This window comes from Dendrobates tinctorius, unplaced genomic scaffold (genome assembly GCF_039654945.1).
Source record: "Dendrobates tinctorius isolate UK_male_01 unplaced genomic scaffold, ASM3965494v1 ptg000028l, whole genome shotgun sequence".
Taxonomy (NCBI): domain Eukaryota; kingdom Metazoa; phylum Chordata; class Amphibia; order Anura; family Dendrobatidae; genus Dendrobates; species Dendrobates tinctorius.
The window spans coordinates 32,604,471-32,620,833 of record NW_027361696.1 but is presented as its reverse complement, the minus strand read 5'-3'; the positions used below and the strand labels follow the sequence as shown (position 1 = coordinate 32,620,833).

The following is a 16,363-nucleotide window of genomic DNA, read 5'->3' as shown; positions in this document are numbered from 1 at the left end:
TCAGGTTTCGATCGGAGAAACCCGACTTTAGCCAAAGACGGTGAATTCTGAATTTGGCCGACCCGTTTCGGTCAACTCTACTTCTCACCTGTTCGGTTACATTATTACTTGAATAATAGAAGCAAAGCGCCATCGCCACCTACTGGCAGCAGAGGAGATACAATGTACACACACTGCACCAGGACTGTGGTGGCTCAGGGGGTAGTGCAGTAGCTGTAGTGTCTGGATTCTGGTTCCTCTGGGAGCCCAAATTCCTCACGTATTCTAAATAGCACATGGCAGCTGGGGGTGTGAGCAGTTTTGCACTAGGGTAGAGGTTTTTCATTTTTTTACTAGACTTTTTTTTTTTTTTTTATTGGTGCAGTTAAATTAACAACTACCCACGTCAATTAAGGGGTGAGTCTTCTCTGCCTGGGAGAGAATTTGCATTGAACTTTTATAGCTGTAATCTCTAATTTGCAGAGCGATAACCCCATCATTGTCAGGATAGCAAGTTGATAACTACCATACTGTACACATCTGTGTACTACACAATGCTGTTAGTTATGTGTACAATATGGCAGTAATACGTGTATTGCAGCTGTGCACAGTATGACATTTGTGCACTATATATAATGGTGATAGTTACGTGTACAGTATGACAGCATTATTTATGGGATGAAAACAGTATGAAAACCAGCTATAGCGTATTACATCAGGAATACAGCTAGGCGAGTTTGATCACATCATCCATATACATGGGGGCAGTGACACTATTGGTCTCACCTTAGAAAAGTGATCCGTGCCACTGCAGAGCACTGTGATTTACAGCTTTTGTCCCACTTATTCTATTTGCGACTTCCCTGATGAATCCCCGACCCATAGCAGTATACACTTGGGGACTGTCCTTGGCGCAATGCAGAGGCACGACAGGGAATGAAAGGAAACCCCCTTCCCCCTCTACATCTGGACTTGGTCTTTCCAGTTCCTATCCGATGCAGAACTGCTATAGTGAACTTCTAATACAGTGGTTAGACCAAACCATTTTTTACCTAGCACCGGTATGCACAAGCACTTTATGCATGTGGTATTATAGTTTTGTGTCACTTTATTTTGTCTTGAACATTTATTATAAGGATATATTTTATTTACGGGAAACGCTCCTAGCTATATTCCTTCCATGTGTACAGTATAGCAGTAATATTTATGTTTACTATATAATGGTGATATTTATGTACAGTTTGGCATTATTTACTTGTCCTGTATTATGTGTAAGCTATGTGTATAATATGACAGCGTGTACTATATAATGGTTTCCGTTGTGTGTACAGTATGTCCGTATTACATGTATAGCTGTGCAGTGTGACAGAATTATTTGTGTACTATATACAATGGTGTTAACTATGTGTACAGTATGGCAGCATTAGTTATGTTTACTATATAAAGATTCTAGTTATTTGTACAGCATGGTGGCATTATTTATGTGTAGAGTATGGCAGCATTACTTGTGCACACTATATAATGGTGATAGTGGGGTACAGCCTGGCAGCATTTTTTATTTGTACTATGTAGTATTTCTTAAGTATACAATATGGCAACATTATGCGTACTATATGATAGTTGTGCACAGTATGGAAGCGTAGGTGTATTGTACGATTGTGTTATGTGCTCTGAATGGAAGCATTATTTCTGTACTGTCTCATGAATCTAGTTACAGCATGGCATCAGTATTTATGAGCACTGTATGTTAGTTATGGCTGCAGTAGGGGTAATATTTATGTGCACTGTCAGTTGGTGTTAGCTGTAGGTGTACCACGGCAGCATTATTTCTGTATTCTGTGGGTGTTAGCTGTGTGCAGCATTATTTATGTGCACGGTCAGCCGGTGTTAGCTGTAGGTGTACCACAGCAGCATTATTTCTGTATTCTGTAGGTGTTAGCTGTGTGCAGCATTATTTATGTGCACGGTCAGTCGGTGCTAGCTGTAGGTGTACCACGGCAGCATTATTTCTGTATTCTGTAGGTGTTAGCTGTGTGCAGCATTATTTATGTGCACGGTCAGTCGGTGCTAGCTGTAGGTGTACCACGGCAGCATTATTTCTGTATTCTGTAGGTGTTAGCTGTGTGCAGCATTATTTATGTGCACGGTCAGCCGGTGTTAGCTGTAGGTGTACCACGGCAGCATTATTTCTGTATTCTGTAGGTGTTAGCTGTGTGCATTATTTATGTGCACGGTCAGTCGGTGCTAGCTGTAGGTGTACCACGGCAGCATTATTTCTGTATTCTGTAGGTGTTAGCTGTGTGCAGCATTATTTATGTGCACGGTCAGTCGGTGTTAGCTGTACAGTCATGGCCAAAAGTTTAGAGAATGACACAAATATAAATTTTTACAAAGTCTACTGCTTCATTTTTTCTAATGGCAATTTGCATATACTCCAGAATGTTATAAAGAGTGATCAGCTTAACAGCAATTACTTGCAAAGTCAATATTTGCCTAGAAAATTAACTTTATCCCCCAAAACACATTTCAACATCATTGCAGCCCTGCCTTAAAAGGACCAGCTAACATCGTTTCAGTGATTGCTCCATTAACAGGTGTGGGTGTTGATGAGGACAGGGCTGGAGATCAATCTGTCATGATTAAGTAAGAATGACACCACTGGACACTTTAAAAGGAGGCTGGTGCTTGGCATCATTGTTTCTCTTCTGTTAACCATGGTTATCTCTAAAGAAACACATGCAGTCATCATTGCACTGCACAAAAATGGCCTAACAGGGAAGAGTATCGCAGCTAGAAAGATTGCACCTCAGTCAACAATCTATCGCATCATCAAGAACTTCAAGGAGAGAGGTTCCCTTGTTGCCAAAAAGGCTCCAGGGCGCCCAAGAAAGACCAGCAGGCGCCAGGACCGTCTCTTAAAAGTGTTTCAGCTGCGGGATCGGGCTACCAGCAGTGCAGAGCTTGCTCAGGAATGGCAGCAGGCAGGTGTGAGTGCATCTGCACGCACTGTGAGGAGGAGACTCTTGGAGCAAGGTCTGGTCTCAAGGAGGGCAGCAAAGAAGCCACTTCTCTCCAGAAAAAACATCATGGACAGACTGATATTCTGCAAGAGGTACAGGGAGTGGACTGCTGAGGACTGGGGTAAAGTCATTTTCTCTGATGAATCCCCTTTTCGATTGTTTGTAACATCTGGCAAACGGCTTATTCGGAGAAGACCAGGTGAACGCTACCACCAGTCTTGTCTCATGCCAACTGTCAAGCATCCTGAAACCATTCATGTGTGGGGTTGCTTCTCAGCCAAGGGAATGGGCTCTCTCTCAGTCTTGCCTAAAAACACAGCCATGAATAAAGAATGATACCAGAATGTCCTCCAAGAGCAACTTCTCCCAACCGTCCATGAGCAGTTTGGCGATCAACAATGCCTTTTTCAACATGATGGAGCACCTTGCCATAAAGCAATTCAGACAAAATAAAAGCATTGATTTTGCAAGAATGGACCGCTATCAGTCAGGATTTGATCCAGAAGTTGATTCGAGAGCATGCCAGGGAGAATTGCTGAGGTCCTGAAGAAGAAGGGTCAACACTGAAAATATTGACTTGCTGCATTAACTCATTCTGTCAATATAACCTTTTGTTACTCATAATATGATTGCAATTATATTTCTGTATGTGATAAAAACATCTGACAAACACATAAAAACCAGAGGGCAGCAGATCATGTGAAAATATAATATTTGTGTCATTCTATAAACTTTTGGCCATGACTGTAGGTGTACCACGGCAGCATTATTTCTGTTTTCTGTAGGTGTTAGCAGTGTGCAGCATTATTTATGTGCACCATATGATGACTTTAGTTGTGTGCAGTATAATCTATATACCTTATGGTGACATTCACTTTTGATAGAGGGCACTTACCACCAGTCTGCGTCCGCTCATTACCAGTTATACTGGTTGTATCCGCACAATATTTTTATGTGATATTACTCAACACTTTCTGGGTCTCGCACTGTCATAACTGCTGCTGAGCTGTAATCATACTTCTGTGGGAAGAGTAGAAATAATGGGCGCACATGCGATAACCGAGCCGGCCAAACATTTGGCAGAGCTGGAGCCATCACTTGGCAAAGCTCCCAGCGATGTCACAATGTGTCACCCACGTCCTGGGAGGCGACCCCGCCACCACAGGATAAGGTGCCGCCCTGGGACGTTTCATGAGTAAGAGAGAGGATTGCTGGGATCTGTTGTTAATCAAGCTCAGACTGCACTGCTGCGGCGTTTACTTCCAAGCTCTGCTTGCTGTCAGTGAACAGAATCATTCACATGCAAAGGCTAAAAACATAACACTGTAACGAGTGCTGCCGCTGCGACACTTGGCATTAGTCCCCATCCACATGGGGCTTTATTCGTACTTCTTTCACATTTTTTGGGGAAGACAATGACGGATGGTTCCCTGCCAGCGCAAATATTCGCGTTGCCATGAAAAAAAAAAAAAAATCCCCCATCATCCGCACAAGACCCCAAGCCTGGGAGGAAGTGTTAACCCCTATGAACACAAAGTGGGCAGGTTGGGGCGACTGACCCTATTATTTCCACCTGCGCTCCTACATCTCCTTGTCGTAGCACTGCTCATCCTGAACCCCCGGGTTCATGAATACAATGGTAGAAGCTGCAGTGAGGACTGACGCTGGGGCAGAGATAAAGCTTGCAGACTGGGAAGCAGAGCAGTAACCATTATGGCTGCCAAAAACGGGGAAAAAATGAGGACTAAAAAAAGAAAAAAAAGTCTGCAGGTGGCACACCAAGTGCTTTATCTTGCAGTGTGCAGCCGTGGCCACCGAGTGAGTGTGGCTCAGCAGCACAATGCATCATATCTGGCCCTGATGAGACCCCACAGAAGAGCCGTGTCGCTGTTTAGTCCAGCAATGCCCCCTTCCACTTCATCAGTTTGACCTGGGGTGCATTTTAATACAAAGTCCCAATTTTAGCCTGAATTATAAGTCAGAACCCCACTTTAAGTAATGGTGTAGTCCATCAGCACATGCAACAGATCATAGGCAATACCAACTGATGTCAAGAAATGGGGGGAGTGATGGGGTTTACGGACAAGAGTTTCACTGTGAACCGCAGCCCCGGGTGTAAGTATATATCTATTTATTTCAGAAATGATTCAGAATATTTTCACATTTCAAAAAAAACAAAAAGAAACAAAAAAAACCCCCAAACACCTAGCAAAAATTCATTCGCCGTGATTCTCACGCCCAGACAAGTGTATGTATATGTTTATACACATCCCACATGATAAATTGGCATTAAAAGGCACTTTGGGCTTGAAGTTAATACTGGTTATTGTTCCATTCAAGTGTCTGCACGTCCCTTTAACTACAAGGTCCAAGGATATAAAAAGATTTTTTTTCTTCCAAAAGCAAAAAAAAACAAAAAAACAAACAATGGAAACTCCAAGTCTGACGGCGTCAGTCCACTCAGAATGATCCAATGAGACTCATGTTTGGAGAAGGAAGGGGGGGGAGACAAACAATCAACTTTTTTTTTCCTGTAAAATCCTTATTAAAAAGTGAAAAAAAAAGTGAAAGACAGAAAAAAAAAAAAAAATTGCACTTCTGGGAACTAGCCGAATTCTCTTCTGATGACAGTGGTCCCCCCCAACGCTGGTCCTTTGCAGTTTTTAGCACAAGCACCGACCTCTGGCGGCGTCCAGGGATTGGCTGATTGAGTGCGCTGACCTCTAGTGGTCAGGAGATGCCATGGCGGACGCTCTTTGGTTTTGCAGTCATTGATTACAGTAGAGTAGAGGAAATATATTGATATATTGCAATGCTGGGTCGGTGTTGGGCTCCACCACCAGCACAGGGGGCTTTAAGGACAGGGTACAGATGGTTGTCACTCTGGCAGGGGGACGATCTCACGTGCGGGACCGCAGGCCTTTGTCTTTGCCGATGTCCACTGTGATGTTGGTGTAGAGAAGCGGCAGCTCTTTGGCTATGAGGGTATACTGCAGAGAGTTCATCCCGTCTTGTTTCCACGTCCGCCTCGTCTTCGCCAAGAGGTTAAACCTGAAAAGAGAAGTGAATGAGACGACGGGTGAGGAGGCGGAACTGACCGGCAGCACCAAAAACTGACAAACCATTAAATAAAAAATAAAAAAAATCATAAAAGAAAAAATAAAAAGATAATCAAAACATAAAAATAAAAAAAAACTATAATAAAAAGAAAATTAAAGAAGATAAAATTAAAAAATAAAAATGAAATAAAAAACAAACAAAAATAATAAATAAATAATATCAACATATAATAAATAAAAATATTTAATAACCATAATTCATATACTGGTACCCTCCATTATTAGCTCAATATAGTGCCTCTCTAAAAAAAAATACCATGTTGCTGTGGCTGCTGCAGCACTTCTTGAATGTGACCCTGGGGCGGGGAGGGTCACAGCAACTTTACAATTCCCAAGGGTTAAATTATTTAATGTGAAGTTTTTTTACACAGAGGAACGAGCAGAAGTAAAGGGCGAGTGTGATGTGAGCGGATGGGCCGGGCGCTGTGCCAGCACCCGCTCCACTGAGGACTCTGCGCTCATGACTCCGTGCCAGGCAATCGCATAAATAGTGATTACTCAGCTCAGACTAAATACAGGCTGCCAAAAGCTCAACATTCAATGACAGCAATTCCACCAGCACAGACAAAAACCCCATCCTGATCTCATACCGCTCACAGCTGAGGGTCTGTCGCATTGTATCTAGACTGGAAAAACCTCAGAAATCTCTTAAGCAAAAGGTTTATTACAGAGCAACGATTGTCACTGACAAAGTCAGCAGAGCCGCAAAATTCCAATCCAGGTCCTCTGCTCTAGTAAGACTCAGAGCTGCAATCAAAATTCTGCTAGGAGCCCAGAACACAAGTGTGACCTCACTGATCGCACCACCTTCCTCCCAGGACACAGACTCAAAAAACAGCTGCTACAAGCGACCACTATTTTTCATGTGCCCGCAGATCTGTACTCAGTCTGTAGGCCAGCGCTGCAGAGGCATCACTTTGTTCTTGTGTTTTTCTTGATCATTGGCCTGTAACAACTTTCTGACAGTCTCCAACACAAATGAGGAAACAGTTACCCAACAATAAACAAGGACTCCGGGGACTCAACAAGCTCTCCGAGTATCACATGTCCATGCAAAGGAGCTGGTGATAACCATAATTATTATAGTATTATATTCTTATACAAAGGAGGCAGTTTTATATAGTTATATTCTTGTACATAGGAGCAGTATTATAGTAGTTATATTCTTGCACATAGGGGCAGTATTATATAGTTATATTCTTGTACATAGGAGCTGTATTATAGTAGTTATATTCTTGTACATAGGGGCAGTATTATAGTAGTTACAATCTTGTACATAGGGGGCAGTATTATAGTAGTTATATTCTTGTACATAGGGGGCAGTATTATAGTAGTTATATTCTTGTACATACAGGCAGTATTATAGTAGTTATATTCTTGTACATGGGAGCAGTATTATAGTAGTTATATTCTTGTACATAGGGGGCAGTATTATAGTAGTTATATTCTTGTACATAGGAGCAGTATTATAGTAGTTACAATCTTGTACATGGGGGCAGTATTATAGTAGTTATATTCTTGTACATACAGGCAGTATTATAGTAGGTATATTGTTGTACATAGGAGCAGTATTATAGTAGTTACATTCTTGTACATAGAGGACAGTATTATATAGTTATATTCTTGTACATAGGAGCTGTATTATAGTAGTTTTATTCTTGTACATAGGGGGCAGTATTATAGTAGTTATATTCTTGTACATAGGGGGCAGTATTATAGTAGTTATATTCTTGTACATACAGGCAGTATTATAGTAGTTATATTCTTGTACATACAGGCAGTATTATAGTAGTTATATTCTTGTACATAAGAGCAGTATTATAGTAGTTATATTCTTGTACATAGGGGGCAGTATTATAGTAGTTATATTCTTGTACATAGGAGCAGTATTATAGTAGTTACAATCTTGTACATAGGGGGCAGTATTATAGTAGTTATATTCTTGTACATACAGGCAGTATTATAGTAGTTATATTCCTGTACATAGGAGCAGTATTATATTAGTTATATTCTTGTACATAGGGGCAGTATTATAGTAGTTATATTCTTGTATACAGAGAGCAGTATTATAGTAGTTATATTCTTGTACATACAGTTGTGGCCAAAAGTATTGACACCCCTGCAATTTTGTCAGATAATACTCAGTTTCTTCCTGAAAATGATTGCAAACACAAATTCTTTGGTATTATTATCTTCATTTAATTTGTCTTAAATGAAAAAAAACACAAAAAGAATTGTCCTAAAGCCAAATAGGATATAATTCCACACCAAACATAAAAAAGAGGGTGGACAAAAGTATTGGCACTGTTCGAAAAATCATGTGATGCTTCTCTAATTTGTGTAATTAACAGCACCTGTAACTTACCTGTGGCACCTAACAGGTGTTGGCAATAACTAAATCACACTTGCAGCCAGTTGACATGGATTAAAGTTGACTCAACCTCTGTCCTGTGTCCTTGTGTGTACCACATTGAGCATGGAGAAAAGAAAGAAGACCAAAGAACTGTCTGAGGACTTGAGAAACCAAATTGTGAGGAAGCATGAGCAATCTCAAGGCTACAAGTCCATCTCCAAAGACCTGAATGTTCCTGTGTCTACCGTGCGCAGTGTCATCAAGAAGTTTAAAGCCCATGGCACTGTGGCTAACCTCCCTAGATGTGGACGGAAAAGAAAAATTGACAAGAGATTTCAACGCAAGATTGTGCGGATGTTGGATAAAGAACCTCGACTAACATCCAAACAAGTTCAAGCTGCCCTGCAGTCCAAGGGTACAACAGTGTCATCCCGTAATATCAGTCGGCATCTGAATGAAAAGGGACTGTATGGTCGGAGACCCAGGAAGACCCCACTTCTTACCCCGAGACATAAAAAAGCCAGGCTGAAGTTTGCCAAAACTTACCTGAAAAAGCCTAAAACGTTTTGGAAGAATGTTCTCTGGTCAGATGAGACAAAAGAAGAGCTTTTTGGGCAAAGGCATCAACATAGAGTTTACAGGAGAAAAAAAGAGGCAAAGAAAAAAAACACGGTCCCTACAGTCAAACATGGCGGAGGTTCCCTGATGTTTTGGGGTTGCTTTGCTGCCTCTGGCACTGGACTGCTTGACCGTGTGCATGGCATTATGAAGACTGAAGACTACCAACAAATTTTGCAGCATAATGTAGGGCCCAGTGTGAGAAAGCTGGGTCTCCCTCAGAGGTCATGGGTCTTCCAGCAGGACAATGACCCAAACACACTTCAAAAAGCACTAGAAAATGGTTTGAGAGAAAGCACTGGAGACTTCTAAGGTGGCCAGCAATGAGTCCAGACCTGAATCCCATAGAACACCTGTGGAGAGATCTAAAAATGGCAGTTTGGAGAAGGCACCCTTCTAATATCAGGGACCTGGAGCAGTTTGCCAAAGAAGAATGGTCTAAAATTCCTGAAGAGCATTGTAAGAAACTCATTGATGGTTACCGGAAGCGGTTGGTCGCAGTTATTTTGGCTAAAGGTTGTGCAAGCAAGTATTATGCTGAGGGTGCCAATACTTTTGTCTGGCCCATTTTTGGAGTTTTGTGTGAAATGATCAATGTTTTGCTTTTTGCTTCATTCTCTTTTGTGTTTTTTCATTTAAGACAAATTAAATGAAGATAATACCAAAGAATTTGTGATTGCAATCATTTTCAGGAAGAAACTGAGTATTATCTGACAGAATTGAAGGGGTGTCAATACTTTTGGCCACAACTGTAGAAGCAGTATTATAGTAGTTACTAGATTAAGGCCCGATGCTATCGCATCAAGAGGATAGTGATGTAGCGTTGACCATGTGTTGTGCGGCACTGTGAGTCTTCTTATAGAAGTGGGGTACAGCAAAACAGGGCATATAAATGGCGTGAGATAAATGACTTATTAACTGGTGTAATTATGCAGAAGACTTAAACTGGGGTCCTCCTGTAGTTATGCTTAACGTTTGAAGAAACTGGTGTCCTCCTAGTCGAGGCAAAATTGGCCCTGTAATTGCCCAGCAGTAGTTATGAAGTGGTAGAGGCAAATTGGCCCTGTAATTAGAGACCGGCAGTGAATAGGCAGAGGAACAAGGCAATACGTCCGCACAGCAAGTCGGCGTGAGGTAAATGACGAAATTCCGCGGGATCCAAGATGGCGTCGGCGAAATCTCGCGAGATTTCGCCGACGCCATCTTGAGTATCGCGAGATTTCGCCGATCCAAGATGGCGTCGCCGCAAGAACATGTCGCCAGCGTGGACAACGTCTGGATACAGGATGGGGCCGGCGGAAGATGATGTCGGGCATCGTGCCGATGCCGACCGTGGAGCAGTGGCGATGACGGCGTGAGTATGAGACGGAGCGAGAGAAAGGGTCGTATGTGGAGTGAACGAGGGGGGGGGACGTGAGTGGAGATGGCAGTGGCGTAGCAACTGTTTGTGGCGCCCGGGGCGGTCGAAAAATTTGCCGCCCCTTTGGTCGTTGATAATCCGGAAGCATCCCAAGAGCCCACACTACACTCAAGGATCTAATTTTTAGTCTACTACTAACTCTGCTGTTATTATTTCTAAATTTCTAGACTTTCATCTTCTTGCAGTTCTATATATATATATGTGTATGTATTAGCTTGATGACCCTACTGAACCTCAACCACTGCCCTGCCAAGAGCCGTACCATAAAAAAGTGTAAGGAGACCCACGTGTCCTCCTCCTGCACAGACCCACAGTACACCCCCTACAGAGCCCTCATGTTCTCCCCTTGCACAGCCCCCCTCCCCCGTGTACCCCCCTGCACAGCCCCTCCATGTCCTCCCCTACACAGCCTCCCCATGTACCCCCCAGCACAGCCCCCCATGTCCTCCCTTACACAGCCTCCCCATGTCCTCCCCTACAGAGCCCCCCCATGTCCTCCCCTACAGAGCCCCCCCATGTCCTCCCCTACAGAGCCCCCCCATGTCCTCCCCTACAGAGCCCCCCCATGTCCTCCCCTACAGAGCCCCCCCATGTCCTCCCCTACAGAGCCCCCCCATGTCCTCCCCTACAGAGCCCCCCATGTCCTCCCCTACAGAGCCCCCCATGTCCTCCCCTACAGAGTCCCTCCATGTCCTCCCCTACAGAGCCCCCCCATGTCCTCTCCCTACAGAGCCCCCCCATGTCCTCTCCCTACAGAGCCCCCCCCATGTCCTCTCCCTACAGAGCCCCCCCATGTCCTCTCCCTACAGAGCCCCCCCATGTCCTCTCCCTACAGAGCCCCCCCATGTCCTCTCCCTACAGAGCCCCCCCATGTCCTCTCCCTACAGAGCCCCCCATGTCCTCTCCCTACAGAGTCCCCCCATGTCCTCTCCCTACAGAGCCCCCCATGTCCTACCCTGCACAGCCCCCCCACGTCCTCCCCCTACAGAGCCCCCCCCATGTCCTCCCCTGCACAGCCTCGCCGTGGCCACCTATCTGCACAGCCCCCCAATTCCCAGTATCCCTCCTCCCGCCCTCACCTGCCGGTTGCCGGCTCCGTTCAGCAGCGGCGTGCTCTCCACCGGCCTCCTCCAGCTGCTCCCGGCCGTACCACGACATCCTGTTGGCCACATTGGCCATGCTCCGTGCTGTGCGGCCGCTCCGCTCGCTGTTTGGGCATGTGACAGCCGGAGCCTCGGCAGATCCCACGGTCATGTGACTGCCAATTTACAGCGCTGCAGTGGGGTCATACCAGGAACGCGCGCCCGAGGCATGACAGGTAATGTAGTCCTACAGTGTTACCATAACAACACGGCTGCTGGGGCCTTTCCTAAAAGCAGCTGAGGAGCTGTCATGCTGCCGCGCCGCCCCCACACACGTGCCGCCTGGGGCGGACCGCCCCCCAGCGCTACGCCACTGTGTCGGCGACTGTGCGGGGGGCAGAAGAGACACAGTGCTACCGCCAAAGGCAGCTTCTGTCTGGATGTGACGTCACCAAGTTACAACCGGACAGAAGCTGCGTTACAACCGGATGGAAGCTGCTTAGCGCATTTATTATACTAGATATTCTTGTACATAGGGAGCAGTATTTTAGTAGTTATATTCTTGTACATAGGAGCAGTATTATAGTAGTTATATTCTTATACATAGGGGACAGTATTATAGCAGTTATATTCTTGTACATAGGAGCAGTATTATAGTAGTTATATTCTTGTACATAGGGGACAGTATTATAACAGTTATATTGTTGCACATAGGAGGAGTATTATAGTATATTCTTACCAAAGGGGGCAGTAGTATAGTAGTTATATTCTTGTACATAGGAGCAGTATTATAGTAGTTATATTCTTGTACATAGGGGTAGTATTATAGTAGTTATATTCTTGTACATAGGGGGCAGTATTATAGTAGATATATTCTTGTACATAGAGGGCAGTAGTATAGTAGTTGTATACTTGTACATAGGGAGCAGTATTATAGTAGTTATATTCTTGTACATAGGGGACAGTATTATAGTAGCTATATTCTTATCCAAAGGGGGCAGTATTATAGTAGTTATATTCTTGTACATAGGAGCATTATTACAGTAGTTATATTCTTGTACATAGGAGCAGTATTACAGTAGTTATATTCTTGTACATAGGAGCAGTATTATAGTAGTTATATTCTTGTCCATAGGGGCAGTATTATAGTAGTTATATTCTTGTACATAGGGGCAGTATTATAGTAGTTATATTCCTGCACATGGGAGCAGTATTATAGTAGTTATATTCTTGTACATAGGAGCAGTATTATAGTAGTTATATTCTTGTCCATAGGGGGCAGTATTATAGTAGTTATATTCTTGTACATAGGGGCAGTATTATAGTAGTTATATTCCTGCACATGGGAGCAGTATTATAGTAGTTATATTCTTGTCCATAGGGGGCAGTATTATAGTAGTTATACTCTTGTCCATAGGGGGCAGTATTATAGTAGTTATACTCTTGTCCATAGGGGGCAGTATTATAGTAGTTATATTCTTGTCCATAGGGGGCAGTATTATAGTAGTTATATTCTTGTCCATAGGGGGCAGTATTATAGTAGTTATATTCTTGTACATAGGAGCATTATTACAGTAGTTATATTCTTGTACATAGGAGCAGTATTATAGTAGTTATATTCTTGTACATAGGAGCAGTATTATAGTAGTTATATTCTTGTCCATAGGGGGCAGTATTATAGTAGTTATATTCTTGTACATAGGAGCATTATTACAGTAGTTATATTCTTGTACATAGGAGCAGTATTATAGTAGTTATATTCTTGTACATAGGAGCAGTATTATAGTAGTTATATTCTTGTCCATAGGGGGCAGTATTATAGTAGTTATATTCTTGTACATAGGGGCAGTATTATAGTAGTTATATTCCTGCACATGGGAGCAGTATTATAGTAGTTATATTCTTGTCCATAGGGGGCAGTATTATAGTAGTTATATTCTTGTACATAGGAGCATTATTACAGTAGTTATATTCTGGTACATAGGAGCAGTATTATAGTAGTTATATTCTTGTCCATAGGGGGCAGTATTATAGTAGTTATAATCTTATACATAGGGGGCAGTATTATAGTAGTTATATTCTTGTACATAGGAGCAAAAGGTAGGGGAGAAAACAAGAGAATCTGCTACCTTGGATCTAATCTTTATAAACAGGGAGGAATTGGTTGAGTGGCTGGGAGCCTAGGAGGTAACGACCATGCTATTTTTGAATTTTGGATAACTAGAGGAAGACCTGTGTAGACTCAGACATCAAGCCTAGATTTCAGAACGGCAGATTTTAAAGGGACTCAGAAAGAAAATCAGTGGGATCCAATGATGGGATATCCTTAAGGTCAAAAATGTCCAGGAAGGATGGGAAATCTTGAAAAATTAGATTCTCAAAGCACCATTGTTAAAGGGAACCTGTCACCCCGCCCAGGGCGTTTTTAAGTAAAAGAGCCACCTTCAGCAGCACTAAGGCTGCATTCTGTGAAGGTGGCTCTTCTGTTTCTGACCCCTAGTAATGCAGAAACATTGACTTTTATAAATTGCTCCCCATACCTGTATTGAGTCCCATAGGTATGGTGTGCCCCTGTATCAGCTGCCTCCCAGCCATCCATTATCACCCTGTTGCGTCTATGTGCCGCCTCCTCCTGTGTTGCTGTTACATGCCGGCGGGCGCCTGCGCTGTGCCAACAGTTCTCAGGCATGCGCAGTGCGCGCTACCCAGGAACTGACATCAGGCTATCGCGCCTGCGTGTTGTGGAGGCCCCGGGTCCCGCCCCGCAGTGTGTTATGATGTTTTCATGCTGCGGGGCTGGGAATCTGGCGCCTGCGCAGTGAGCAACTACATCTGCGCCTGTCCCCATCTCCCCCATCAGCAGCGTCTGATGAGCTCCCCACACGCAGGTCACTGGCAGGTCAGCTCATCAACTAAGGAACAAAGATGTGTCACTGTAAAAATCCCTTACATTTCACTAAAACTGCAGTATTGTATATATTATTAAGTCCCCTATTGGCTTCATATTTCACTATCCCTCTCTCTCTACCTCTGTCTATTTTTCTATCTATTATCTATCCATCTATTATGCATCTATATTTCCATCTATTTATCATCTATGTACAGTATCTATCCATCTCTCCATCCATCTATCTATAATCTATTATTCATCTATATCTCTATACATCTATCTGTTCAACTATCATCTATCCATCTATTTATCTATCATCTATCCGTCATCCATCCATTATCCATCATCCATCCATCATCCATCCATCTATTTATCTATTATCCATCATCCATCCATCCATCTATTTATCTATCATCTATCCGTCATCCATCCATCTATTATCCATCATCCATCCATCATCCATCCATCTATTTATCTATTATCCATCATCCATCCATCCATCTATTTATCTATCATCTATCCGTCATCCATCCATCTATCTATTATCCATCATCCATCCATCATCCATCCATCTATTTATCTATTATCCATCATCCATCCATCCATCTATTTATCTATCATCTATCCGTCATCCATCCATCTATCTATTATCCATCATCCATCCATCCATCTATTTATCTATCATCTATCCATCTACATTTGAGCACCTGGAAACACATAAAAGATATCAAACAATATTTGACATGCAGTTCAGACTATGTGACTTATCTTCTTGTGTGCCCATGTAACTTATGGTATATCGGGGAAACAACGTGTGAATTTAAAATGAGGATTGATCATCACCGGTATACCAGAAGGAAGAAAAGAATGGATCTTACACTTTGTAGAAAATAATCACACAGAAAAAGAATTGAAGTTTAAAATAATAGACGCAGTTCCAATCCAAAGGAGAGGGGGCGATAGGGAGAGGATTTTGAAAAAAGGAGAACTCATGTGGCGCTCGATATCCTCAGACCGAGAGGCCGAAATGTTGACTTTAAGATACATCGTGTTATCAGAGCACTGAATTCCCATCTAACTAGTTGTTTGAGGACTCCAGTCTAGCTAATTTAGTTGTATTGGTTGGAATAGACGAAGGTAATTCTGACCACTGATGTTCCTAAATTTTACCATATTTCTTTGTTTGTTTTTTCAGCTGCACCACTGTTTTACCCTGGGAGAACATAACATAACATGGAGGACAAAAAAATGGATTTTTTTCAAATAATGTATTTCTCTATAGAAGCTGTGCGATTGCTTGTAACATTTTTTTTCTTCCAAATAAGTTACTGGATTGTTGGTCGATGAATTTGGGACAATAAAATATTAAGAATATAGTAAAGAATTATGGAATATATTTTTTTTCTGGAACATATGTAATTGCCGGGACAGCGGTGCAACTAAGTGTTAGGCCTCTTTCACACATCAGTGTTTTGACGTCAGTTAGTGTTAAAAAACGGATCCGGATCCGTTTTTTGGACGGATCCGCTGCAGCCGCCAGTGTTTGAAATGTAAAGGAACAGAACTCTGGAAAAGGAAGGAGAGAGAGAGAGGGAGAGAGAGAAAAAGAAAGAGTGATAGATATAGAGAGAGAGATAGATGTAGACAGAGAGAGAGAGATTTTCGGTTCCAGAACGGCTTTTGGGGTTAAATGACATGAATGGAAGCTCTTCCGCGCATGCTCAGTATCAAAAAGCGGAATCCATTAGCGGATTCCGTCATTTGACAGTTGGAATGGATCTGTCGCCCATAGCCGTCCATTATAGCACATGGCGGACAGAGACCGCCGTTTCAACGAAGACAAAAAAACGTTTCAGTGTCCGTCCACTCCAGACAACGGACG

At 42.9% G+C, this 16,363-nt stretch overlaps 1 protein-coding gene across 2 annotated transcripts in view; it reads right to left on the bottom strand.

The window, feature by feature from the left end:
• Positions 1–5,113: 5,113 nt before the first annotated feature.
• LOC141085263 (beta-1,4-galactosyltransferase 3-like) overlaps positions 5,114–16,363 on the bottom strand; it is a 66,398-nt gene continuing 55,148 nt past the window's right edge. For both annotated transcript variants that reach the window (XM_073570530.1, XM_073570531.1), the window contains exon 7: positions 5,114–6,050. In XM_073570530.1, the coding sequence (XP_073426631.1) occupies positions 5,900–6,050 (151 nt within the window). In that variant the 3' untranslated portion in view covers positions 5,114–5,899. The remainder of the gene's footprint in view (positions 6,051–16,363) is intronic.